Source organism: Rattus norvegicus, chromosome 17, assembly GCF_021556685.1.
Source record: "Rattus norvegicus strain SHRSP/BbbUtx chromosome 17, alternate assembly SHRSP_T2T, whole genome shotgun sequence".
NCBI classification, from domain to species: Eukaryota; Metazoa; Chordata; class Mammalia; order Rodentia; family Muridae; genus Rattus; species Rattus norvegicus.
In genome coordinates, this window is record NC_141550.1 from 15,024,821 (window position 1) to 15,051,036 (window position 26,216).

General features: G+C 38.4%; 2 protein-coding genes across 3 annotated transcripts in view; one reads left to right on the forward strand and one right to left on the reverse strand.

Annotated features, from left to right (window-relative positions):
• Positions 1 to 26,216, forward strand: part of Cenpp (centromere protein P) — a 175,462-nt gene that overhangs the window by 65,780 nt on the left and 83,466 nt on the right.
• Positions 297 to 24,452, reverse strand: Aspn (asporin). 2 transcript variants are annotated; one of them, XM_087590419.1, is made up of 9 exons: positions 24,382 to 24,452; positions 24,225 to 24,305; positions 16,915 to 17,193; positions 14,779 to 14,891; positions 10,861 to 11,074; positions 8,554 to 8,664; positions 4,268 to 4,361; positions 3,940 to 4,078; positions 297 to 1,415 (listed from the first exon to the last, which is right to left on the reverse strand). In XM_087590419.1, exons 3-9 carry the CDS (start codon positions 17,168 to 17,170, stop codon positions 1,218 to 1,220), a joined length of 1,125 nt encoding a protein of 374 aa, XP_087446545.1. In that variant the 5' UTR covers positions 17,171 to 17,193; positions 24,225 to 24,305; positions 24,382 to 24,452; the 3' UTR covers positions 297 to 1,217.

Genomic DNA, 26,216 nt, shown 5'->3' on the forward strand with positions numbered 1-26,216 from the left:
TCTGCTCAAACTAATTCTAAGTCCAGTGATGCAGTCCCCTTTTGCTGCCTGGCGATCAAGTTATAGAACTCTCCGCTCCTTCCAACACCATGCCTGCCTGGATGCTGCCATGCTTCCTGCATGATGATGACAGACTAAACCTCTCAACTGTGAGCCAGCTCCAGTTTTTTCCTTTATAAGAGTTGCCATGGTCTGGTGTCTCTTCACAGCAGTAAAACCCTAACTAAAACATTTTCTAAAGAAAAAAAAGAGTATGTTCCTGATTGGGGGAGACAAATTAAACCAGAGCACACATATTTTTATTTTAAACCAGTATTTAATATTTTCCTTATTTCATTTTTTACTTAATTCATAATGAATATTAATTAAAAAAACATGAAAGTATTCCTAAGTTTTGTTCAGTTTTTGGTTTTGTCCCCTTAGCTTTGTTTCCAGGGATTACCTAATGTGCATATTTGAAGAGATAAGTTGATATAAAATTTATTGATGTCCATACTCTTCCAAAGGGCTTTCCTGAAATAATGACAGTGTAACCTAACAGTTACTGTGTTCTTCAAAGCTTATATAACTGATCATAAAATGCACATTATAGACTTTATATAAGCAATCATATTTTTACAATTTTATAACCAGATAATAATTTGGAAAAGAAAATTGTGTGTTAATAACTCCAAAACCAACTCTGATGAATATTATCTATTGATAGTGAATACTTGAAGCTTTATTATGAGTTGAGAATTTTAATATGATTCTGTCAAACTATATATATTCCAACATTATTGGAAACATTACAGTACTATCCTAGTTATTAAAGAGATACTAAAAATCTATGTGCTCTTCATTAATGCTGTTCTTGCCAGTTTTGTTTTTCTAACAGCAAAGATGTGACAGAAATGCTATTAAGTCAAGCATTCTGTTTACAGTACACTTCTGTTTAACCGACTTGATAATGAAGGGTTAAATACTGAATATCATTTTTCATTGCTGAAAAAGATGTTCAAGCAAAAGATTTACACAGAATTATTCATTTGCAAAGGGATACTGCAATGGACGTTTATTCTGAGTATCAATAATTAGGCAAAATTCTGTTGAAACTTTTTGTCATTGACCATATGGAATAGAATTTTGCTTATGTGTATAATATTACCATTATTAGAACAGTTCAAGTATTCCAAATGTACACACTTTTGAGTTTTATATTGAATAGGTGTCATTAATTATTTTCCAACATTCCCAAGCTGAACACTCATTCTGCCAACAACGCAGCGAAACGTTGCAGGTTGTATCTCCCAGTACTTCATTGGGTTGTTGAATAAACTTATTGCACTGTACAAAGATTTCTTCATCTTTGGCACTGTTGGACAGAAGTCATTCACTCCCACTTTTGTAATTGAATTATTATGAAGGAAGATTATCTGTTGTGGGTAAATAAAAATAAAAATTAAAATTAAATGTCCAATAAATATAAAAAGAAATATGGATTTTATTAATAGTTGGGGTTCTTTAATCTTGAACATGGGCCTCATACATGATAAAGAAATAGTCTCCCACTGAGCTATACTTCTGATCCTTATTATTTTTAATTGAGACAAAATCTTGCTACATTATAAAACCAGCCTTAAACTTTTGATCTTCTGGCTTCAGCCTCCTGACTAGTACCTAGGATTGCAGATATAAACCACAATTCTTGGATATACTCAGCATTTGTTTTCTCATTTGTTTACTTGTTTGTTTGGGAGAGGCTGAGACAGGATTTCTGGCTGTCCTGGAACTCGATCTGTAGACCAGGCTGCCCTCAAACTCAGAGATCAGCCTGGCTCTGCCTCCTGAGTGCTGGGATCAAAGGCCTGTGCCACCACAGGCCTTTAGGTTCATCTGTTTCTTTTATATCGATATGAGAGTATTTTACCATAAGTTAAACATATTCATTCATACATGTTAAATGCTTGTACCAAGTCAATTTTGGGTGTTATGCAAAGTGTTTGGGGAGAACTCTGTCACATAGAACTGTGTTCTTATCCAGAATACAGCCTGGTCATCTTAGCTACTTTGCTTTTCTCTTCTATTTCCCTCACCTTACACATGTAAACACTACTATGCCATATTCATATGCTTTTTGCTGGCAAAGCTATTTATCCCTCTTACCTATGTAACCTGCTTCCATGTACCAAGATTTATCTGAGCCTGTTACTGAATAATATAGACATGTGTTGGCTAAAATATTTGCGTTTGGTCTTGAACTGTTCCTTCATTCTTTTCTATATTAGTCTTAGGATATTGTGAAAGATAGTTTATATGCTTTTTCTATATCTCTCCCACTGCTCACTATCATAGCAAGGTATTAGAACATTAAATTCAATAAGAGTACAACCAAGGTAGGCCTGGATTTGCTTACTTTGCAAATATTTATTACTAACTTGGGATTTGTGTCCTTTTCTGTATTAGAATGTTGTCTATTATGAAATGCTAGGTTTTAGTGCAGAGTTGTAGATGTGGAAATTGAGATGAGGGTAGGGCATGGCTTGAGGGAGAAAACTGGGCTGTGTTCATGGTTTCAGAAATGTCAAAGCCCAAGATCCACACCTACCCACAGTACTTTTTTTTTTTTAAGCAGCTTGAGTGTACAGAGTGCAGTAAATAAAACTTAAAGATAGGAAAAAAATCTGAGCAGGGTGATATACACCTTTAATCTTGGCATTCAAGAGATTGAATGAGACAGAAGGATTATGAGATTTTAAAATGTATGTACTGCCTAGTGGTTTTGAGACCAATCTGAACTAGGAAATGAGATCCTATCTCAAAAAACAACAAAGAAAAAAATATAATACAAATAGTCCTCATACTTAGTTACTTTTGCTTTGCTACTTGAGAGGAAAGGCTTTGCACAATAAGGAAAGGTGATGGCAAAACTGGATTGAAGTAAAATAGGGGTTTTTCATCTGAGAGCCATAGATGGGAAACTAGGGAAACTAAAAGTTATAGAATTATGTGCAAAATGCCATCTTCATTTTTGGTGACTTCCACCAGCAAGAAATGGCAAAACGTGAGCTTCTTTCAGTATGAGGGTACTGAGCATTGAGCCTATTGCTTCACACATTCTGTGTAAGCACCATACCACTGAACTACATCAGTAGCTTTATAGGAACGTCTTATGCTCTGTAGTAGTGTGAGCATGGCCCCCATAGGCTCGTATGTTTGAATAGTTGGTTCCCACTGGTGCAGCTTTTTAGGGAAAATTAGCAGATATGAACTTGTGTTGCATGGGGATATGTTTCTGGGTGAGGGCTTTGAGATTTCAAAAGATGCCCACCATTCCCCGTGTACTCTGCCCCTTCCTTGTGGGTCAGAATATGAGCCTCTGAGCTGCTGCTCCAGCTACCTGTTGCCATGGGTTTCACCCTGTCATCATTGCCATTATGGGCCTAACCTGTGGCTTCCATAAGCCCAATTAACTCTGTCTTTTATAAGTTACCTTATTCATGGTCTTATTCCAGCAATTAAAACTAAGACATCCTCCGAATAGTGACTTTTCAGTTAATTTCATTCTCTGGTGTGAATTTAAAACTGTGTACCCAATTCTCCCCTAGCACCTGGATCCTAACCCTCTTGCTTTGCCTTGAATGTTTCTAGAACAAAAGACACATGATTCTGTTTAGTGTACTGGCTAGTCCTGCGTGAGAAACTTCAGCAACTTGAGGTTTGCTTAATGAGCAACTTGTCACAGTGACCTCAGCAGTTTCAGTGTGGATGGAGAGGGTCTTACTCTCCATGAGGGGTATCTTTGTAGAAAGTGTTCTCCTTGTGCTCCCCTACCCGTACACCGGAGACATTATGTTTAAAATTCTGTTGTGGCTTGCTGCATCATTGCTTGAGATACACTAGTATGTTCTTTACACACTAAAGTGCCCATATCTACCAAACACCAGTAGAATGTTTTACCTGGAGGTATTTCAACTCCTGTAATCCTGAAGGGATTTTTTTTAGTTTATTGTGTTCCAAGTGGATCTCTCTCACACGTGGTATATTAGCAAAAGTTCCATTTTCAATATCTGTGATTTTGTTGTTTCCAAGACCCAGCCTATAGAGAGGATAGAGAATATATTATGGTTAGATTTGATAAGTTTGTTGAAACCCCACAACCCTATGTAGGATGTGAACCTATTAGCATAGACAGTGCTAACAGTGGTCCTTTACACTCTCTTAAGTAGATCCCTGTACCGTCTCTTACTAATGTCACCATGCTTCTGTGAAGACTGAGAACTTTTACCTCTGCAGTTCCTTGTATCGTTTAAAATCTTCAAGCTCCACAGTTGAAATTTTATTAAAATCTAAATGAAGCTCCAGTAAAGTTGGTGGTAGTCCTAAAAAGAAAAGTACGTTAGACAAAGCAAAACCAGGCTTCGGTGACTTTTTCCCAGATTGTGGAATTAGGCAGGTATTTCAAATGCTTTCTTTTTAAAAGTCCTTTCATTATAGAAATTTTCAACCATATTCAAAAGTAGAAAGTATCCCATGAACCACCATACTGTTGTCCTGCTGCAGTAACTGGCCTCATGGTTCCACGCTGTCTCCTTCCCTTACTTACTTGCTTATACAGTCGCTTTCTTGGCAGGAGTTTAGCTGAAATCTACTGCATGATGAAATTTTATCTGTGGATACTTCACTAGGTGTCTGAGAAGGTCATATTTTTGTTTAGTTTTTATATAACCACCTTGTCAATATTCTGCAATCCTTTATCATCTAATTTTCTTCTCCTCCGTTCTCCTAAAGTCGTCTTCCATTGTTTTAAAGCGTCTTCTTTCTTTGGATGTGATGGCGCACACCTATGTCCTCAGCATTAGAGAGCAAATTCAGGGACTGCCTGGATATCACATGAGACCCTGTCTCAGAAGCGTACAACCCAAGGACTGAGACTGTGGCTAAGTGGCAGGCCCAAGTTTGAGTCCAAAATTTGAGTATTAACAAGTAATTAACAGTTAATATACAGCTGGGTAGTGGTGGCGCACACCTTTGATCCCAGCACTCAGGAGGCAGAGGCACTAGTTCTCTGAGGGCAGCAAGGGCTACACAGAGAATCCCTGTCTCAAACAAACCAACAAAAGTTCAAAAAACTGGAGAGATGACTTAGTTGTTAAGAGCACGACTGCTCTTCCAGAGGACCCAGGTTGAATCCCCAACACCCACATGGCAGCTCACAGTTGTCTGCGACTCCAGATCCAGACATTCTGACACCTCACAGACATGGGTACTGGTAAAATTCTAAATGCACATAAAGAAAAAAATTCAAAAAAACAATATACAATTCTACACACATACACACACAAACACACACCAAAGCTTTGAATAACATACTCCTTACATGTCCTTCCCTTTCTATTGATTTTTTTTTTTGAGTGAGTGACTGGATGAGCTGTGCATCTGTTGGACTCTGCTGGCGCTTCCTCATTGTGACACTGTTTATCAGGACCCTGCCTTCCTATTTCTGTGACTTGACCTTCAGATCCAGGTGGGTGGGTCATCTTTCACTTGGCATGTTTGATTTGTTGTCTTGATGTGTTCCTTACTAAGAGTTGGAAATGTAGCTGAGATGGTGTCCATCTAGGATCCCCGATATGGCTACAGATCCTGGTTGCAAGCCAGACACCTACCTTAGTTTCCAGAATAGCTAGCAGTATATGTGTACTGTTGTTCTTGCAAGGCTTTGGTAACTCGATTGTATTTTCTTTCTTCATGAATTTACTAGCTGGAATTTCCTCTGTAATTTTCTGTGATTATTTACTTCGTAACATTATTTTTATAGAAACAGCAGCAGACAAGCTTGATTCTTTGAGGCAGATTCCTATGATGCCCAGGGTTAGGTGTTAAACCACGTGTTTCTTAACAATATCAGTATGCTAAATGCTACCCTTTCCAGACGCCTGGCCCACTGCAGCACTAGCTGTTTCAGTCGGTAAGAGTTACTTCATATGAGAAATTCAGCTGTGCCCTGGCACATGACGGGCAACCCAGAAACCTTTGTTGTTCTTTTCACACTGTAACCAGATCCTCACCCTCAGCCTTTGTAGCTGGCATGAAAGAACCTGACCAGGGCACTCAAGCAGACCTCACTGTGGTCGCCATTTTTAGCGTATTATTTGTCAACCTGAGATTCTAGTTATCCTGCTGGAAAAGCTTCCTGTTCTCAACTTTTGCTGAAACATTTCCTTGCCACATTAATGGTAGAAACAGTCGAATGAAATTGAAATACATTGTTATCCGTAGACTTTATGGCTAAATTAATTTTGATACCTAGATTTAATTTGAATTTAAAAGTAAACAAACGTGGGAGCAGGAAAATGATTTTTCTAAATTACCAGGATTCTAATTTCTTGAATTCTGTTTGAGTTTAATTCTATTTCTACAATGACTATATGATATTTTCATTTTAAAACAAAGGGTCTGTCACTAAAGACTTAATATTCTCTTGGGACAGACAGTTCATTACATGGAATTACTAGATAGTGTCCTGTGTCCGCCTATTCTGGGGTGGACTGTAGGAAGTTGGAGAAGAGCAAACTCAGTGGGGAGCTTAATGAACCTAAGGAGTCATTGTCCTTAGGGCATGAGGAGGGGGAGTGACCGGAGAGCAGAATGGGCCGTAGCCTCTAATATGGGCATGAGCGGTGGTGTCTGCAGACATGGGAATCTAGCAAAAGCCCGTGTGGTGCTAACCAATAGTAACGCGCTTTTGGAAAGGAACATCTAGTCCCACACAGACCGCTCCCCACCCTCATGGAACTATTTCCCACACACAGGGAAGAAGACACTTTCCACTTTCTTCCTGGTCAGACCTCCTGGGATGTCCAACATTTCACCCTGCTGTAAGTTATATTACTAATAGAATTTTGGCATGCAGACTATCACATCTTAGTGAATAACTTTTTAAAGAGTTTTTGAATGTCAGAGGGCTAGTGACAGAATAGGAGGTTGAAACGTTTGGTTCTGGTTTCTTTGTAAAGACATAATTTCTTAAGCTCTGAAAGAATCCTGAAAATTACACTAAAATATGCTTTGATTTCTAAGGGAAATTGTAATTTGATTATATTTAGGACAGGAAGAATGGTCACACATACTGATATCACCCATCCTGACAGACTAGGCTGCTTCTTCCTACTCATTAAACCCTCCTCTGCCCACTCCTCACCTTCACTCCTTCCTTGCTCTGACTTCTCTGTGCTCTATACCAGCGTACATGCAAGGAACTGTGTACGTTTGACCTACTGGGTAGAATTTGGTTTTGGGTGTCACTGCTGTAAAAATTACAAAATTTGGGTTTCTAGTTGTTAAACAACCACTTCAACTCTAAAGGTGATTAATACATATATATATACATTTATATGTATTTTTATGAATTAAACTAGTTCTTTCCTGTGGTGAAAATTATCTTCCCACTTTTATTTTATATATTTTTCAAAAAATGAAGAGATAATTTAATTTTTAAATTTAATTTTATATCTATAGGTTTTGCCTGCAAGTATTTCTATCCACCATGTACAAGCCTGATATCTGGGGAAGCCAGAATGGGGTTGTTAGCAGCCTGTGGACAACTAGGAATTAAACCTGGGTCCTCTGAAAGAGCAGCCATTGCTGAGCCATCTCTCTAGCCCCACATAAATTCATTTGTATTTAAAATATTGTATTCACTGTCTTATACTCTTTGTTTTGTTCATTTTGGATCAGAGTAGTAGAAAGGGACAAGTTGCTATTTTTACTGGTAGATATTGAAATTGAAAAATGTTATTGATGTGGGCTGTGTCTGATTCAGATAGTCATCAACACAGAAAACATTGGGTAGCAAGTTCAGAAGTAAGATATCCTGCACAGTAAAGGAACATTTTTCCTTGGAGTCCTGTGAATTAGGACTGAAGGGTCAGGGCTCCTTTTACTAAGGTTGTTGATACGTACCATGTACCACACACTGTCTTCAAGCCTTTCACTATATTAGCACATTAATCTTCACCACATTCTTGGGAAGATGTCTCAGAGTCCTTTTGTGACATAGTTTTCTTGCCAAAGCCAGTGCTGCCCCCATCTGGCCTAATAGTCTCTGTCCCCCTTAACTGTAGCAGCACAGCTAATGATAAAGGTCTCGCCCCATTCAACCTGCTCTGCTCTTTAAGACTTCTCCTCCTCTATAGAGGTTTATAGAATAAAGAAAAAAGAATAAATGTCAGAGGAAAAGAAGGAAAATAAAAAGCTTGTTGCTTTTTAGTGTTTATTCTTACTGAGAAAAAAAGATTGTTTTAATGTCAAAAAAATCATTATGCATGCCTCTCTGTTTGTATATGGAAAAGTACTAACTTTCATACTGGTCAGATACACTGGCACTGGAACTTCTGATTGTAGCATAGTTCTGACAGTGTATACTATAACATTTCAAATATTAAAAGTTAATGTCATAATACATAACAATACAATGTTTACTTATTGACAGATTGTGCTTTTGTTTGTTTTTCAAGACAGGGAAAATGGTGTTTTTTTAAACATCCTACTTTGAGTAAAATAAATACAAACCTTTCGGGATGGAGGTTAGTTTTGCTTCAGCAATCCTGATATGGAAGACTGTCACCCCTTCAAATGCCCCTGGTTCTATCCCATTGTTATCAAGAGGGTTTGCACTCATTTCTGTGGAAGAAATGACAGGATTTAGGGAAAATCAGTTATCATGGAGAGTCACCACACAGAAGGACACATCTGAAGAATATTGGAGATGTACGCTCTTCATTATTCATACTCACTTCCTCTCAGCAGACCTACTTGTGTGCACTCTTCTTTCTGGCTACCTCACAAAAGCACTGCTTTGAATTTTGTAAACTGGAGTATGTATCAAGTTTTTAGTTTTGTTTCTTCCTTTTGAACCACTAAATTGATAGCATTACTTTCCAGTGTACCATAGGCATGATGGTTTGTTCCATTTATGGTAATAATGCAGCAGGGAAAAAACACTTTTTACCTAATTCAGGGTATTTGTGGTTTTCGCTTTGTTACCTCTTAAACAGTTTGTGTGCATGTGCACACATTCATGGAGGCCAGAGGTTACTCTTGGATGTCATTCCTTAGATACTATCCAGTGTTTTTCATGGTGTTTCAAGTTGACATTTAGTAATTACACATAACTACCTTAGATTGGTTTGTTTGTTGAGATAGGGTTTTTTGGTTTTTGGTGGGGTTTTTTTTTTGTTTGTTTGTTTTTGCTAAGAAGGTTGGGATAGCTGGCCACTGAACCATAGGTGGCTGCCCATCTCTGCTTCTCCAATGCTAGGATTATAAGTTTACACTACCATGCCCAACATTTTAATATGGATTCTGGACATCTCAGGTTCTTATATTTGTACAATTTACTGACTCCTTAGCCCTACCTCTTAATTTTTAAAATATATGTCAATTAATACAAATCTAACTTAGAAGAAATATCAGTAAAAAGTTGTTTCATAAGTGCCAGGCACTTGGTTGAGTTAAGTGAGTATATGCACATAAACTGCGCTTAGGTATTTGAATGACTGTTGTAGGGAGATGGCAGAGTTATATGACAGACATCACAAATAAAATAGTGAGATTCACTCTCCTCCAGTCGAGCAAGATGCCCAAAGGAAAGAAGGCCAAGGGGGAGAAGGTGGCGCCAGCCCCCGCTGTTGTCAAGAAACAAGAGGCCAAAAAGGTGGTCAATCCTTTGAGAAAAGGCCTAAGAACTTCGACACTGGGCAGGACATCCAGCCCAAAAGAGATCTCACACACTTCGTCAAATGGCCCCGCTACATCAGGCTGCAGCGGGAAAGAGCCATCCTCTATAAGCAGTTCAAAGTATCTCCTGCCATCAACCAGTTCACCCAGGCCCTGGACAGGCAAACAGCGACTCAGCTGCTTAAGCTTGCCCACAAGTACAGGCCAGAGACAAAGCAGGAGAAGCAGCAAAGGCTGCTGGCTGGTGCTGAGAAGAAAGCTGCTGGCAAAGGGGACGTCCCAACTGAGAGACCACCTGTCCTCTGAGCAGGGGTCAATACAGTCACCACCTTGATGGAGAACAAGAAGGCTCAGCTGGTGGTGGTTGCCCATGATGTAGACCCCATTGAGCTGGTGGTTTTCCTGCCTGCCCTGTGTTGAAAGATGGGGGTGCCCTACTGCATCATCAAGGGAAAGGCCAAGCTGGGGCGCCTGGTCCACAGGAAGACGTGCACCACTGTTGCCTTCACACAGGTTAACTCGGAAGACAAGGGAGCTCTGGCTAAGCTGGTGGAAGCTATTAGGACCAATTATAATGACAGATATGACGAGATCCACCACCACGGGGGAGACAACGTCCTGGCTCTTAAGTCTGTGGCTCACATTGCGAAGCTGGAAAAAGTAAAGGCTAAAGAACTCGCCACTAAAACTGAGTTAAATGCACACTAAGTTTTCTGTACATAAATATAATTACAAAATTATCTTTCAAAAAAAAGTGAGATTCAAATTGTACAATAAAATGTTTTTCATACTAATTTTAAAACAGCCAAAATTAGGTTTGTATTCCAAATTGTAAAATAATTGTGTATATCGTGTTTGAGTGGTTTATACAATACATTAAAATATAAGCTTTAAATTTAACAGCATAAGTTTTATTAATTAGGGTTCAGTTCCTAAAAATAGGGCAAAGTATGTCGGGAGATCGTTGAAAAAGAGAGAACATCAGGAAACTTTTATATTCTATAATTTTCCAAACTTTAATTTGTTTATTAGTAGATTAATAGGTTCAAATAATATTTTTTAAATTACCTAGAACATTAATAACCTAAATTTGGCCATTAATTACAGTTTCAAGATATCCCATTCATTGGGAAAACTTACCCAAAACATGTAAAGCGTTCATTCCCTTGAATGTGTCCTTTTGTATTTTCTTAACTTTATTATCATGAATTCTGAGTTCTGCTAATGATCTGGGAAGGTTAAGTGGAATTTCACTTAGTTGATTGTGGGATAAATATAGCCTTCGCAACTTCTTTGTGGTTAGAAAGGTTTTTGGGTGAATCTTTGTTAGCTTGTTGTTGTTCAGAATCAGAGCCTAGGTAAAGCATAAAAAGATACACATTAAGGCAGAGGCTCTCAACCTGGGTCATAACCCCCTCCACATGGGTTGCTTAAGACCATCAAAAAACACAGATTATTACATTATGATTCATGACAGTAGCAAAATTATGTTGCTGGATACCAGAACAGGAGGAATTGTATTAAAAAGTCACAGCACTAAGAAGGTTGAGAACCACTGGTTTAAGGGAATGGATTGATTACTGGTATTTTATAAGAATTAGTCATGGAAGTTGATATAATTTCTACTATTTGTATATTAGCTAGCTAACAATATCAAATATAATTTCAAAATACAGCTTTAAAAATAGTTGTTATTGAGTTAGAACAGTACAATATTTTAGTGGTTGGTACTAGTTAGATACAGCCTTACCTTTTTAACCTTTATACATTCACAGTAACCATTGATATTGCAAAACAATTTACTTCTGTTTTATCCCTCTGCTATATTGAGCAGAAAGGATTTTCTGTTTCCTAAGGGTGGTGGCAGGCACCTAGCATCTTCAGAACATTTTTGTTCCTCTAATAATCTGGTTCTGTCAAGTAGCAGCTTGAGATTTGTTCTTTTGTAAGTTTTTTTTTTTTTTTCCAACATGGAGAGATTTAATTAGAGAAGAGTAGAAGAGCGGAAAGGCGGCTGGCCGTGGGCACGTGGTGAGAGGGGGAAGGAGGCAAGAACAGAGAAGAACAAAGAGCAAGAGGGGCTAAGAGGGGAGTAAGAGGGGCTGGGGATTTAGCTCAGTGGTAGAGCGCTTGCCTAGGAAGCGCAAGGCCCTGGGTTCGGTCCCCAGCTCCGAAAAAAAGAAGAACCAAAAAAAAAGAGGGGAGTAAGAGAGAGAGTGTGTAAGAGAGAGGGTGAGAGGAAGAGGAGCTTTTGTAAGTTTTATCTACACTGTTCTTCCTTTTGTTTCTAGTTACACTCAATGGGTCTTGCTGAGATCGCTCTGTTGTTTCTCCTTAGCAAACACTCTGCATACAAATTCCTTCAAGAGGATGTCCACTCATTTTACTCTCTGGATTTTGTTTCTCTCTTTAATCACCTTCCTTCCTGACAAACCATGACTGTGAAAGTTTTCATCTAAGAAAGATTAATCCTAGGAGAAGAGGGGAAACTCAAATCTTGTTTGTTTTTCTGGCTCAGACATGCAGTTGTTGGAATTTCTGGTTCAGAAATGTAGTTGTTGGATTTTTGAAATTACATGAAAGGAGTGATGAGTAATAGAACTAGGGTAAGAGTTTCTCTCCAGCTCTTGTTCAGCTCTGTCACATGCCGGATGACATAATGCCTGGCATGATGGCAGAGCAGCCCCAGGTCAGCTACTCTCAGTGTTGGCTTGTACACAGGTACTGGCTGCCCTGTGGCCCAGAGTCATGACCAACTAACAGTGTAGAAGAAAATGTAGTGGCCAGTCACTGTGACAGAACAGAGAGAAGTGAGTAGGGAGGCCTGAGGGTGTTTAGGGAGCCCAGTCACTCTGTGTATTGTCCTTCATATGAGAGTCCCAGCACCAAGGACGCAGCATGAACAGAACAGAGATTCCCAAAACATTTTGATTCTCTTTTAAGACAGGTAATATAAGATAATATTAAAATCAAGCATTTCTGTGGTATACCACTACCTCAACAATAAAGCACCTGCTTGTGAAAGTGCTTTAGCCTGTGGCCATGGCACAATCTTCCCGTTACACCTACTTGGAACAGCTAGAAAGGATAGTCACTTAAGCCCAGGAATTTGAGGCTAATTTGAGGTAACATAGTGAGACCTGTCTTGTAAAAACTACAAAGGAAAATGGTTTACCTTAACACAGTTGCTGTCTGCTCACACTAGCCTGGCAGTGATACTGATCAAGAGTTGACGAAATCCCTGTCTTTAAATAGCAAATTACGTGTATTCACTCATTTAATCTTATAACCCATTCTACAAAATCCGTGCCATTATTAAACACTTCTTACTGCAAAAGAAGGTGAGGCCACTTCCTCCGATGTTATATAGTCGATAGTGCCAAGAGCTGTGCCCAGGTTCACTCAACACCAGAAATTTATCCTTAACACAATGCAGTATATAAAATTGACTTTTAAAATGTTACAGAAGCATAAGAATTTCTCAGCATCTTTTAGTACTTCATTTCCCAATGAAAAACAAGAGTACATGTTGACTGACTTCCTGAACTACTCCTAAAATATAATAAATTAATGCTATACTGATTTGAAACTTTTATAGTTTGGGTACCAAATAACAGTTGTTCCTGTGATTGCTTAATGTAGTTTCAAAGGTAGTAGAAACATTCATTTGTATTTCCACGTTCTCTTTTTAAATTACGTAAGTATATATGAATGTCTTTTCAGATATCCGATGGTAGAATAATGACCTCCCTTTTCTCCGTGTTTCTGTAATACCATGTTGGTGGGATAGGCTAGGTGGCTCTGTGGTAGAGTCCATTGTGTTATTGTTGACTATCTTAATCTGTTCTCTATCTATGTTCCATATACGGAAACTACATTTTACTTGGTGATTCTACACTTTCTTCTTAAATTAAAGGCAAAGAGCAGTCAGAGGCCAACTACCAAGCAGTACAGCACTTAAACACAAGCTCTTTGAGAGATTAACCTAATCTGTAGGCTCTGGGTACAGCACCTTGCCAGGCATCCCTTTGTGTTCCTCTAACATGATGAGTAGATATGTCTTTGACCTGGATGACAGGGAGCAAAGTGGCCTCAGGTCTCCCAGATACCGAATCTATACTTGGCTCCTGTTTTATATAAATAGGTCTATATGCAAGACCTTGTATGGTTATGAGTTCTCTTCTCCTCTTAGAATTTTACTTTCCCTAAGGATAGCAGGTAGCATGTTGATTTTTCTCCAGCACAGCCTAGAAGGATAGGGAAATGGCCTGGAAAAGGTTGTTCTGGCCACCATACCACACAGTGTAGAGCCAGAGCTGTTCCTCTGGCTTACCCTTGCCTCAGCTCAGCAAGACAAGGGCAGTGCTGACAGGAGCAGTGACGCCTCCACAGCCGTGTCAGGGAAAAATTAGACTCTTCATCCGAACTGAATTTCAGATTAAGTCAGAAAGTCAATAGACTCATGAGGCTCAAAATCCTAGGCGATGTTAGGAAGTTAAAATATCAATTATGTTTATTGACATAGGAAGGGGAAATTCTTTTCCTTTTACAAAGATCAGGGAAAGATGACTTACGTGAATATATTAGTCACCTAAATATATTCTGCGCTTTAGAGAACTGTTGCTTCAGGTAACGATTTCTTACATACCTTGTTGATTATTGGTGTAGACAATTATTTTTGTTTGTTTGGAAACAGGATTTTATTGTGTAGCTCTGACAGGCCTGAGATCCAGCTTTTGCGGCCTCCTAAATGCTGAGATCAAAGGCCACCAAGTGCTCACAATAATTCTTTTCTTACTCATTTTAGCAGTTAGTGGGCATAATCATCTGATTATGAACTCATTTAAACTTTGATCCCAGTAACCTTTAATCTGGCTATTATTCTATAAACATTAAATTAATTTAACACATAGTGTTTACTTGGCTGAATATAAGAATTTTGCAGTAGGATACCCATAGAAAAGTAAGATGCTTTACACTGATGCAATGTAAGAAATCGCTTCAGCAGTGATACAGATTTTCAAGTAAATATTTGAACATACGAGCATATATTCTTACATAAAGTGAAGTGAGTCCTTTAAAATCATTTTCTTTAATTTCCTTAATTTTATTATTTTGAAGGTCAACCATTCGAGTATCAAATGGAATGTTGCTTGGAACTGATGTCAAACCTAAGAAACAAACAAACATGTTAAAGATGCTAGATGTTTATGCTAAAAATGAGATTAGTAATCTTGTAGAGATGTACACTTTTAAAATTCACGGTGATAGGTAGCGTCAGACTTAGCAGTTGTAAAAAAAAGACATTTTCTTTTGAAAAGTCTCAAGATCTTTTTAAGTAATTTTTTTTTTATTTTTACAAGGTATCTATCTGTCTTGAACTTGGCTGGCTCCAAAGTGAAATAAATGATGGTAGGTTATGTCTGGCTTTGTGTAGAGATTACAAGCAATAGCTTATACAATGCTTTTTGGGCTGAAAATAATAGCTTTTTGCAGATTTGCTGGTTAGCAAGAAACTGGACCATAAGGGTCTTGACCATTTTTTTCAGGGGGTGGGAGGGGTTGAACCAAAAGGAAATTGGTTGGGTTTGTATGCACCTTTAATCCTAGCACTCCAGAGGCTGAGGTAGGCAGATCTCTGAGTTGTTGGCCAGCCTGGCCTACCTGGTGGGACCCTATCTATTAAATAAATGAATGAATAAATAGACTAAAGAGTAGGAAGTTATGATTAGAAAAATAGATGTGCTAGATTATTTTCATGTCTACTCACAAAATCTTGCTACTCTGTTACTGTAAATAGTCAATTCCTCTAACTGGCTGTCAATCTTATTTATAGATCCTTCACATATCTTGAGTAGTATGCAGATGTGAGATATTTCATTCCTCACCTGCAATGTTAACTCAAGAGCAGAGTGATTTAATTCACATCACTTTTCTACCCTTGTGCCTTTAGTCTCCATTCTTCTTTGCAGTGGCAACAGCTGCCTTTGTTATCTCAGAATAAAGTAAAGGTGCATGGTTCTTTTACATTTTTGAGGATTTTAGTACAATTACCTAGTTTCCCTCTGCTATTTCCTCCCTTCAAACTTGACTTCCCATGATCTCCTCCTTGTTCTCTTTTGGTGTCAAATTGATAAGAGTATCTGACTTGAAACTAACTAGTCTTGATTGTTAACATGACTAGATTATGAAGTATACCTCTGAGTAAATCTAAGGGAAATTTTAGATAGAATTAACCAAAGTTGAAGACCCAGCCTGAATGTGGGTGACACCCTCCCTCCCAGGACTGGTGATGAAATTGAAGAGAAAAACAGGCAGAAAGATAGCTAATACTGACATTCATTCTGTCTGTCTCCTTACTTTGCTTCCTCCTTGCTTATTCCTTGCTCCCCCACACCTTTCTCCCTGTTTCCTCTGTCTTGCCTTTCCCCTCTTAGTTGCCAATACGTGAGCAGCAATGAACTGCCACCCAAAATTAATGGCTCCTTCCATAAGTTATTTTGTTGCAGCAAAAAAAACAACAGAATGAAGTTACTCAGCAAGAATGATAAATTTTAAATAGACTTTAGTTCAACCACTTCTTTTCTAGGAAGTTCTAAACCCAAACTATTCATAACAAATAGAACATCGCATTTAAAATGTCTAAAGATTTCAGGAAGTCTACATGACTCTGTATCATTGCTCTGGAGAGGAACTGTATTTTGTTACGGTAGAATTTTACCACCAAGTGCAGGATCAACCTTTTGACATTTTGAGTTGAATTGTGGTAAAGGAAATTAAAATTTTAACGCTTAGATTTGAGAAGAGAAAGACTATGTAAGGACTTTTTCCCTTTTTATTCTGAATTTTAAATAAGTATAGGTCTGCTGTAGTCTACACCTAAACATTTCTCTGCCCATTTTGCAGTTCTAGAATCAAAACCAGGGCAGTGAGCAGCAATCTGTCACCACGTCATTCTCCTTATGCTTTGCGTGGGCTTTACGTGGTTTTGCCTAAGTCATCCTATGACTTAGTCCTCTGCCTTGGCTTCCTAAGTAGTGTGAGCTAAAAGCCTGTTCTGTCACATTCACCTTCCACCTACGAGTGTAAATAAACCATTTTACAGTGCCTGAAGAGAGTTTTGAAAGCTCACTTCATTTCTATGCCCTTTAGAATAGTAGTATTCTTCAAAACAAAGGTGACTCCTGTCCTTACCTAGATCAGAACAGTGGACGACTCGAGAGTAACATTGGCACCCAAATGGGCATGTCGGAAACAAATCGAAAGGAAAAAAGGGGTTCACTGGCTCTTTGGTTGGAAAGAGAGAATTATCATCATCATCATCGTTGTCCTCATCATCTGTGTCTTCCATATCCTTCAACATCATAGTCTTCAGTGCTGTGTGTGAAGGGCTAAAGAAAGGCTTGGCAGAGCACACAGCCAAAAGCAGTAGCATCATGTACTCCTTCATGCTGTCCCGTGTACAAGTCCAACCTGGCATTCAGTAGACATTGAGTATTAAATTAGAGTTTCAAGAGATACAACCTTTGTTATATACATTTCTAATGTTGGAAAAATTACGACAAAATGACATTCTTACCCATTGCTATGCAGTGTAAGATTAAATACATAAAACGTTTTAGAAAGCAGTTTAGCATATACTTTGGGAGGGAGCTTCAATAATTCTATTAATTTAAATGGGTCTGGGTCTGCACATCATGGTACATGTTCATAATAGCAACACTTGACAGATTGGAACAGACTTTTACTGGGAAGTGCAGCCTTGGCCTCATGATACCTTAAGATAAATTTCAGCGAAGGAAGTTAAAATGAAGTACTTAGTTTTGAGAAGAGACTCTCTGAATAAGATCCCTTTTTTATTTTTATTGTGAATTTTTAGAATAGCCGCATCTCAAGAAATAATTCTAAAATGTGTAACAAAAAATTAAGTTTGTCGAGTGAAATATATTTTAAGCAACAAAATGTTTTCAAAGACACTTTAAAATATAGATTATTTTCTGTGAAATAAAGAAGCAAATATTTTATAATCTATACTTAGCCTAAAAAATAGCTCATACAGATAAATCTGACCAATTATAAACTACAGTGGTAGAACTATGAATTAAGTAATTTTTTAAGATACAGTTTCACATGTTCCAAGCTGTCCTGGATCTCCCTACATAGCCAAGGATGATCCTGAGTGCCTGGTTCTGCTTGCACCTCCCGGGTTTAGGATTCAGGATACCTGGTTTATGTGGTGCTAGGGATCAGACTTAGGACTCGGTAAGCGTGTACTTTACCCACTGTATATCCCCAGTCTTGATGAGTTTTGTATTCTGTTTTTATTTAATTTTATTAGCAATAAATATTTCTTTTATAATTAGAAAATAAAATTTAAAATTGTTATAACTAACACTGTTTTAATACCTTCCACTGCTAATATCTCTGTCACTACCCAAGAATATCCTCAGTGACCCTTAGACATGTGGACATTTTCCTTAACTGAGTTCTTTGTTATCCTGGTCAACCTCTTTCTCGTTGTTGATAACTTTTTCCACACTGTCATTGGGATCTTTTCTTTCTAATCTGATCTGTTATCTAATACCTCATCTTGACCATCTGTGGCCACACTATTTTTTGTTGTTCATTATTTCCTGAGTTTCATGTGGTTGAATAGTTGTCTCTGGTAGATGCTATGTTGTTTTTAGTGGGGTGTGTGTGTGTGTGTGTGTGTGTGTGTGTGTGTGTGTGAGAGAGAGAGTGTGTGTGTCTGTGTGTGTCTGTGTGTGTGTGTGTGTGTGTGTGTGTGTGTGTGTGTGTGTGTGTGTGTGTTAAAGCTTATACAAACTGGAATGTATCAAGGAGAACCTTCAGAGCATGAGTTCACCATCTGATGTCTGATATTCCCACAGATATATTTACATATCATCATTTGGGAGTTATTCTTATTGTTATTTTATGGTTTGAAACAGGGTCTCCCTGAAAGCCCAGGTTAGCCTCATGCTTCTTGTCGGTTGATCTTCCTGCCTCAGTTTCAAATATTGAGATCATAGACATCAACCTATGAAATATATACATTCTTAGACATTTTCAAAAATATAGTAAAGTCATCAAAAATAGATATATGTCAGTGATGTCCATTAGTAAAACCAAGCCTCAACATTTATATATATATATATATATATATATATATACATATATATATATATGCACACTGCCAAGATTAGAGGGCTTTACAGAAAGTCTCTGAGCTTCAGTCATTTTACAGTCTGCTGGGTCTACATTGTGTGTCAGTCATGACTCAGTAAGAGAATTCTAGTTAGTCATGTCTGGCCCAGTTCCAGAATACCTGTTCCTTGAGTCAACTGTTTACTGGGTCCCAGAACCCAGAAGTTAACTTTAACATCTACATGGGTTTGTCTTTTCCTGAATTTAAAGACCAGGAATACAGCTGGGCTGATGATGTAGTCAGGAAAGTCTTCGTTGTTCAGGCATGAAGACCTGCATGCACACATGCATAAGTATGCAAAGTGACTGACTGACAAGATTTATGGAATCCACTGTGGGGGCATTGTGCTGGTAATAAGGGCCCAGTGGCGTCTATTGGACAAGGTCACCTGTTTCTGTAACTGTCAGCCTGTTTGCTACTGTGGGATCTCCCTTCTTGGATACCTAGAAGCCGTTACATAGGGTTGTAGTGACTGTCGTTTTCAGAGTCATTTTGTTCTTACCCCTGCTTCTCATCTACTTCCCTACCTGGCACCTACTATGGTATTTGGTTTGGATTTCTGAGACGTGGTTTCACTGAGTAGCTTTGACTGGCCTAAAACTTGAAATATAGACCAGGCTATTCTTGAATTCATGGACATTCCTCCTGCCTCTGAAACTAGAATTCTGTGTTTACAGCTAAGAGTCACCACAACTGATCTTTTTACCTCACACCTTTTTGTTTTCCTGGTTTATTACTTACTTACTGTTAATATCAACTTAGCCTTAGTCTTCAAAATGTTTTCTCTAGAAATTCAGCTTTAGGTCCTTAGCTGACTCTTAAGTTGTCACTGATTCTCACTTTTTCAGCTTGTTTGTTTGTTTGTTTGTTTGTTTGTTTGTTTGTTTGTTTTGAGACATGGTCTCATATACCCTCAGAATGACCTTGGATTCTCTATGTAACTGAGGATGACCTTGAAGAGCTAGTGTGCCTGTCCCCACCTCCCAAGTGCTAAGATGAACCTCTGTGCTGTGCGGGAGATGAACCCTGGTCTTCATGAGTACTAAGCAAGCCTTTTGCCAGCAGACGCTCATCGCAGCTCCTTGAGTCTCTCTTCTGCACCCTACACTGCAGCTCTGTCTTTCAGCTGGAAGCTTACACTTAGTCCCATTTGAAGTCCTGCCTGCCTTTGGCTGAGCCTAGTTTGAAGTTGCCTGAGTTAGTTATTCAGTGAGCATTTCTTTTGTTTTGTTGTTGGAGGCTTGTTTTGTTTTGTTTGTGTGGTTGTGTTTGTTTGTTTTGGTGGAGTTCTTTTTTTTTAATATTTATTTATTTATTGTATATGAGTACACTGTCGCTGTCTTCAGACACACCAGAAGAGGGCATCAGATCTCATTACAGATGGTTGTGAGCCACCATGTGGTTGCTGGGATTTGAACTCAGGACCTCTGGAAGAGCAGTCAGTGCTCTTAACTGCTGAGCCATTTTTCCAGCCCTTGGTGGAGTTCTTTATGTCTGTTGTTTTTTGAGTATTATATAGTCCTGGCTGCCCTGGAATTTGCTATATAGACCAAGGTGACTTTGAACTCAGAGATAGTTCTGCCTCTGCCTCCTAGATGCTAGGATTAAAGATGTACGTCACTCCATCCAGTCAGTGGGTTGTTGTTTGGGTGGTGTTGTATTATGTTGTTGTTGGCCAGGTGTAAGCCCACCCCACCTCCACCATGTCTGTTCGTCCTGTGCCCCTGAATCCCAAAGATTCTCTGTTTAACAGAGCCCTGGATGTCCTGGACTCACTTATGTAGACCAGGCTTGCTTCAAACTCTCAGTTCACCTGCCTCTGCCTCCCAAGTGTTAGGATTAAAGGCACACACCACAATGTTAGGCAATGTTTTAAGGTCTTAGCCCCATTTCCTAGATTATAAGAAATGAAAATTGGGGGTTATTAAGTTGGCTGATAGTTTTGTTTAGGTCTTTTTTAAGGTAAAAACTGAATTGCATGGGTTTTTGCTTCTAGCATAAGAACAAAAACTGTTTTAACACCAAGGTAATTGAAATATAGAACTAAGAAAACTGTGGAAAATTTTGAAGTATATATAACAAGAGAAATATGTTAGAGTTCCAGAGCGAATGCCAAGAACACATCTTGATTTTCCATGTGGCCTGGCAACAGAGTTGAGGGCTGGACTCGTTTGTGTGTGTTCCCCATGCTGGTGACAGAGAGGTTCCTTTAACCCACTTGCCTGAGCAAGCTCAAGAGTAATTCCCCCAGGCTGAATGGGGGTTCAAGCTGAGGAACAGGATGGGGAGGAGAAGTCTTATTTGGAGGTAAGAGAGTAAGAAGCAGGCAGCACAGAGAAACAGGAAGTAGAACAATGATGGGCTTGCCTCTCTTCCACAGTCTACCTCAGGTTCACTAAGCATCAGCCACAGTCCCTCCCTTTCTGACTGCTTTCTTACAATGGTATTTCATGACTGCTCCTTTACCTTATTCAGAACTGTAGTGGATGGATGTATGAACCGAGACTCCTGCCTGCTAGTTCAGCATTAGCTGTCACAGTAAAGGAAAGAGCCTTGGTGATGAGTTGTGGCAACCAGCTCCTAAACAGCAGTTTAACGTTTTTCTGGTGAGGGGTACAGTTCTGTATATTCACAGCCCATTATCTCAGTGACGCTACCTCTTAGTGGAGGTTCCGAAGCAGTCTGGACCATGCTATGTCAATAATGCCAATGAACGTACTCTAGAGAGCACACCATCTTTATATCTTCGGCCACCTATGGCTTTCCTAGTGAAAGTCCTTATATTGAAAATAGAGATGCCTCTTAATAGTTCTCTATGCGAGCTCTAGCCTCTGTTTCACCATTTTAAAAAATATTTATCTTTCTGTGTTCTCTGTTGCTTGTAAAGAAAACAGAGCTAGTCTTGGTATACCGAGGGATCATCCTTTGATGTTGCTAGGTCCCTGCTATAGATTTGAGAAGTATGTGAGAAGATTCTAAACCTCTGTTGGTCAAGCTCTACAGCTGTTATTTGCAGTGCATAAAAGGGAGCACTGTACAAAATATGCAAAACAGTATTATTTCTTATTTAAAGTGGTTGTTTTAAGCTTTTAAAAACAGTTCAAAGTCAAGCTTATTGGTTTTGGCAGCATTCAGATTGGGCTATTTTTTAAAACTTTAAAAAATATTTATATCTCATTCTCAATATTTTCCTGATTTAGACCTATTTTGCCAGTGTTTGTACTCATGGAAAAGTTTTGAGTTTGTGTCTTGAGTTGTAGTCTTAATAAGAATACTCTTGGGAACGCTAGCCCAGTGTTCCTACTGTTACTAATAAATCAGAACCATTTAGAACTGAGAGACAGCTCTAAACGTCATTCCCAGGAACTCTGTAGAGGAGGAAGTTTAGGCTTTGGGCTTCCAGAACTCCCTGGAGGCAGCAGAGCTGAGGCAACTTCCTCTCTCCTCTCTGCTAAAGCTTCCAACCATGTTCTGAGTAGATTTTCCTTTCACAAGGTCACCTCTCAACAGTGAAGCAGCTTTCCCCTGGAAAAGTCTTAGGTGAGGTGTGAACAGCCCCTCGGACTTCATAATAATACTAGAAATGTAGCAGAGAAGTACAGAGGCTTCCTTTTTACCACTTAACTGTCTGCAACCATGAAATGGAACTCTTGTCTAAGTGAGATGCTGTTTTCTTTCAGAACCTTATTAGGTAAATAAGTCACTGTAATTTTAAATCCCGTGTTTAAAGGTCCACTTGACAACTTGACTATTTCAGTTCATAGATATGTTACAAGCTCCAGATATAAATGTGGCATAGTATGTCCCATGTCTCTTACAGAGAGAATATAGACTACATGCAGGTGTGATCAAGGCACAGCCTTGTCCTCCATAATGTAAATGTCCAAGCATGCATTGGGAAACTTAGTCACCCCACTATTTGTTCATAGACACAATACTTTTTAAAACAACACTTTTAATTAATTTTAACTTGGAAATGCACATTCTAATTAAGGACATGGCTGTTTTTCTTTCTTTAGGTATCAGTTTTTCTCTTTATCAGCTATATTCAACAACCTAACTACCGTTTTAAAAACAAACCCTTCCTGCCTCTCCACTTTTCTGAGATTTCCTGCAGTTGGTGTAAAGTGAGTCTGCTTTGTGTCAAGCCTTGGGTCAGGTCTGAGGACACTCATCTTCAGTGTAGTGGTAGTTGTAACAGAAGAGCGCATCGCTTCCATTCTTTCCACTACTGCACCGCAGTGCTTCCTGCCAAAACCAAACGAGAAACAGCAGCTGGGGTTCGTCCACATGAGCTGGGGCTTGTGCTCATCTGCTCCCTCGTTCTTCTCCTCTCCTTCCTCTCCTTCCTCCCCCCCCACCCCCCACACAATGATTCTTGGTTAGATTACAAGAAAAATAAAATAATAAAACACGCTACTTTTAGAGCAGTTGATAAGATACACGGAAACCCCTCAGGTTCTCTGTGACTCTGTGACTCAGTCCTTACAACATGTGGCCACTGTTTTCATGGCTGCCACTCCTCTGAACACATTAGCCTGAAAGAATACTGCATTCTATTTAGATTATTAGGAGGAGAGTAGTGAAAGCATTCTTTAATTTTAAAAATCTAAGCTATAATAAAAAGTGTACATTGTGAAAGGACAAGGAAATCTTTGTGCTTGCCTAAGTATGAGGTTTATGAAAAGGAGTTTCTCACTTTTCATATGGAATATAAACCTGGTTAAACTATTGCTGATGGGTATTCTTTCTTGAGATTATGTTGATTTCTGTTATAATTGCCCAGTACTATTTCATTGTACAATAAGACATTTATCAAGAAAAAATAAAGGTTTTCAACGATATAAAAAAAATAACATTTGAATAATTTACCCATTTAAAGAAACAGCATCATAGATTTACATAGTTAGAAACTTTCATTTAAAATATCTAACATGTTCAAACTTCATTAACATTATTAAAGTAATATTGTTTTCCTAAAAGATTATATAAGTTGTATATCTACTTTTTTAAAATAAGTTATGTTAACATGATAAAGCATTAGTGAAAGTTTTTTACTTTGTTTTTAAAAATACATAATTGTTAAAATAATTTATTACAAGACATAAAACTAAAGTAATTTTAGCTACAAAATTCACAGGTTCTTTTTTATACTGCTTATTCTAAGGAACTACATACTTATGTTTAAATTTTACCATATAATTCACAAATGCTTATTAATAGTATTAGTGCTTTCTTAGTATTAACAATAAAATAATTGTATACTGGTACATGTAATACAGATATGAAAACATACCTTGTCAGAAGAGAGGTTTTCTTCAAAGTAGAATTTATCCACCCTGTGCTACTTAACTGCAATGTAAGTATCCTCAAGACTCTTGAGAAAAGATAAAGAAGTGTTACATTTAAAGAAAAGGGGGAAAAAAAAAAGAGCAAAAATCCAGCCCTCCTACCAGGCTCTGTGTGGCTGCGCCTGGGTGATACTGGAATAAACTGCTTCCACAGATTAGTCCATGTTAGTACTGAAGAGCGAGATTAAAACTTGTTACTGCTCATATGTTTTCCATCACTGTTTGTATCGTAGCCAAAACTTCTAGCTAACTCTAGACGTCTACTGGAAGATTTGGAAGTTTAAAAAAACAGAGTTTAATAATTCATGGCAACTAGCCATTGAAACTGTAGTCACTGTAGAAATACGTGATTTGAGAATACTTTATGAAATCCTAACATGAATGAATACCTATAAATTAGTTTCAAAAACCACTGTTTATAGGCTAATAAAACATTTATCAATCTTAGTAAAGAACACCCATATTATGTAAGTGTTTACCCAAAGTCTACATGTACCTAAATAGCCATGACTTTGTTTTCTCATAATGACTGAAACTATTATGTTAAGCAGATGTCTCAAGACTTTCTTGTAAGCTTTTAACCCTGCGATTGGCATCTTTGGGAACTGCAAGCCTGGGCCTGCGTCTGTTGTGGTATAGATAGCTGGGCAGGGTCAGGTGACTCCTACACCTTGCCTTTGCAAGAGTCTGAGTGGTGTTCTCACTGGCGTTCAAGAGATGCCATTCTCTGAGAAGAAAATAATTCCCCCCCATTTCCACTCCCAAGAGATTAGCCAGCCTCAAATCCTTGAAGCACACAATCCTTTCAGAAAACGTTTTTATTGACCCTAAGGGGAAATGCTCAGTTGCTACAGGCGGGCCTGGTAAGTCACCTGATGATTTGTGCAGATTTGTGAACAGCCCCTAGCAAAAATCCAATTTGTTCTGTTAAAGTATATCATCTGCTGTTCCTACTCTTCAGAGAAATGGCACAGAATCAAGCCACTTACAACCATAGAAAATTTGTGTCTCACATGTGTCAGGAAGCTTAATTGGGGGTTCATCCTCTCCTCCCTCATGTAAAAGATTCATCTTTTACCCTCAAGTCTGACGTCACAGGCAGCTCAGCACGCCTAGATACCCCACTGTTTGCATCTCAAGTGTGCTGCAGCCATCTTATTTGGAGTAGATGCTCACAGTCTGTTACTCACTTGTATTTTAGTTGTAAATGTATCTGTTAACTTGATGGGTTGGCAACAGGATGAAAGTATGAACTGTACTTTATTAATCCTTGTGCCCAGAGCAGCCGGCCTCTGCCTGAATTCTGTCAGTGTGTAGACATGAAAAGGAAGATCATAAGTGAAATTGTTTGTCCTACACAATGACTTGTTTTGTATTTTAATATTTTATTAAAACATATTAAAAGACCATAATGGTACAGCTCAATGAATCCTAACTCTTGATCAAGAAATCTGAATCCCCTTTCCTCTTCCCCTACAAAGATAATTTCAGCATCATAACTTATTTTTGAACTTCGTTCATATGCCGTCACATAACACATTCTTCACGTGTCTGTCTTTTTTCCCCAACAATATGGTTTTGAAATCACCTGTGTCTACATTCTTCACGTGTCTGTCTTTTTTCATTCAGTGTTCTAATTTTGAAAGTCACCTGTGTCATTGTGGTTAGCAATAGATCATCTCACTATTGTAAACATTGTAGGAATGTGCCACCCATTATCAACATGTTCAACAGAATTAATTACCTTTTGAAGGATTGTTATGAATATTTTTAAATTTTATTATTTGAGAATTATATGTGTACATTTTGATTAGGTGGGAATTACTCTATCTTAACTTTCCCAAGGTACAACAAGGTGGAACTGAGGAGCTCCCCTTCCCCAAGTCATCACAGAAAGCTGTGTATTTCCTCCTGCATTGAGAGAAAAATCACCTTTG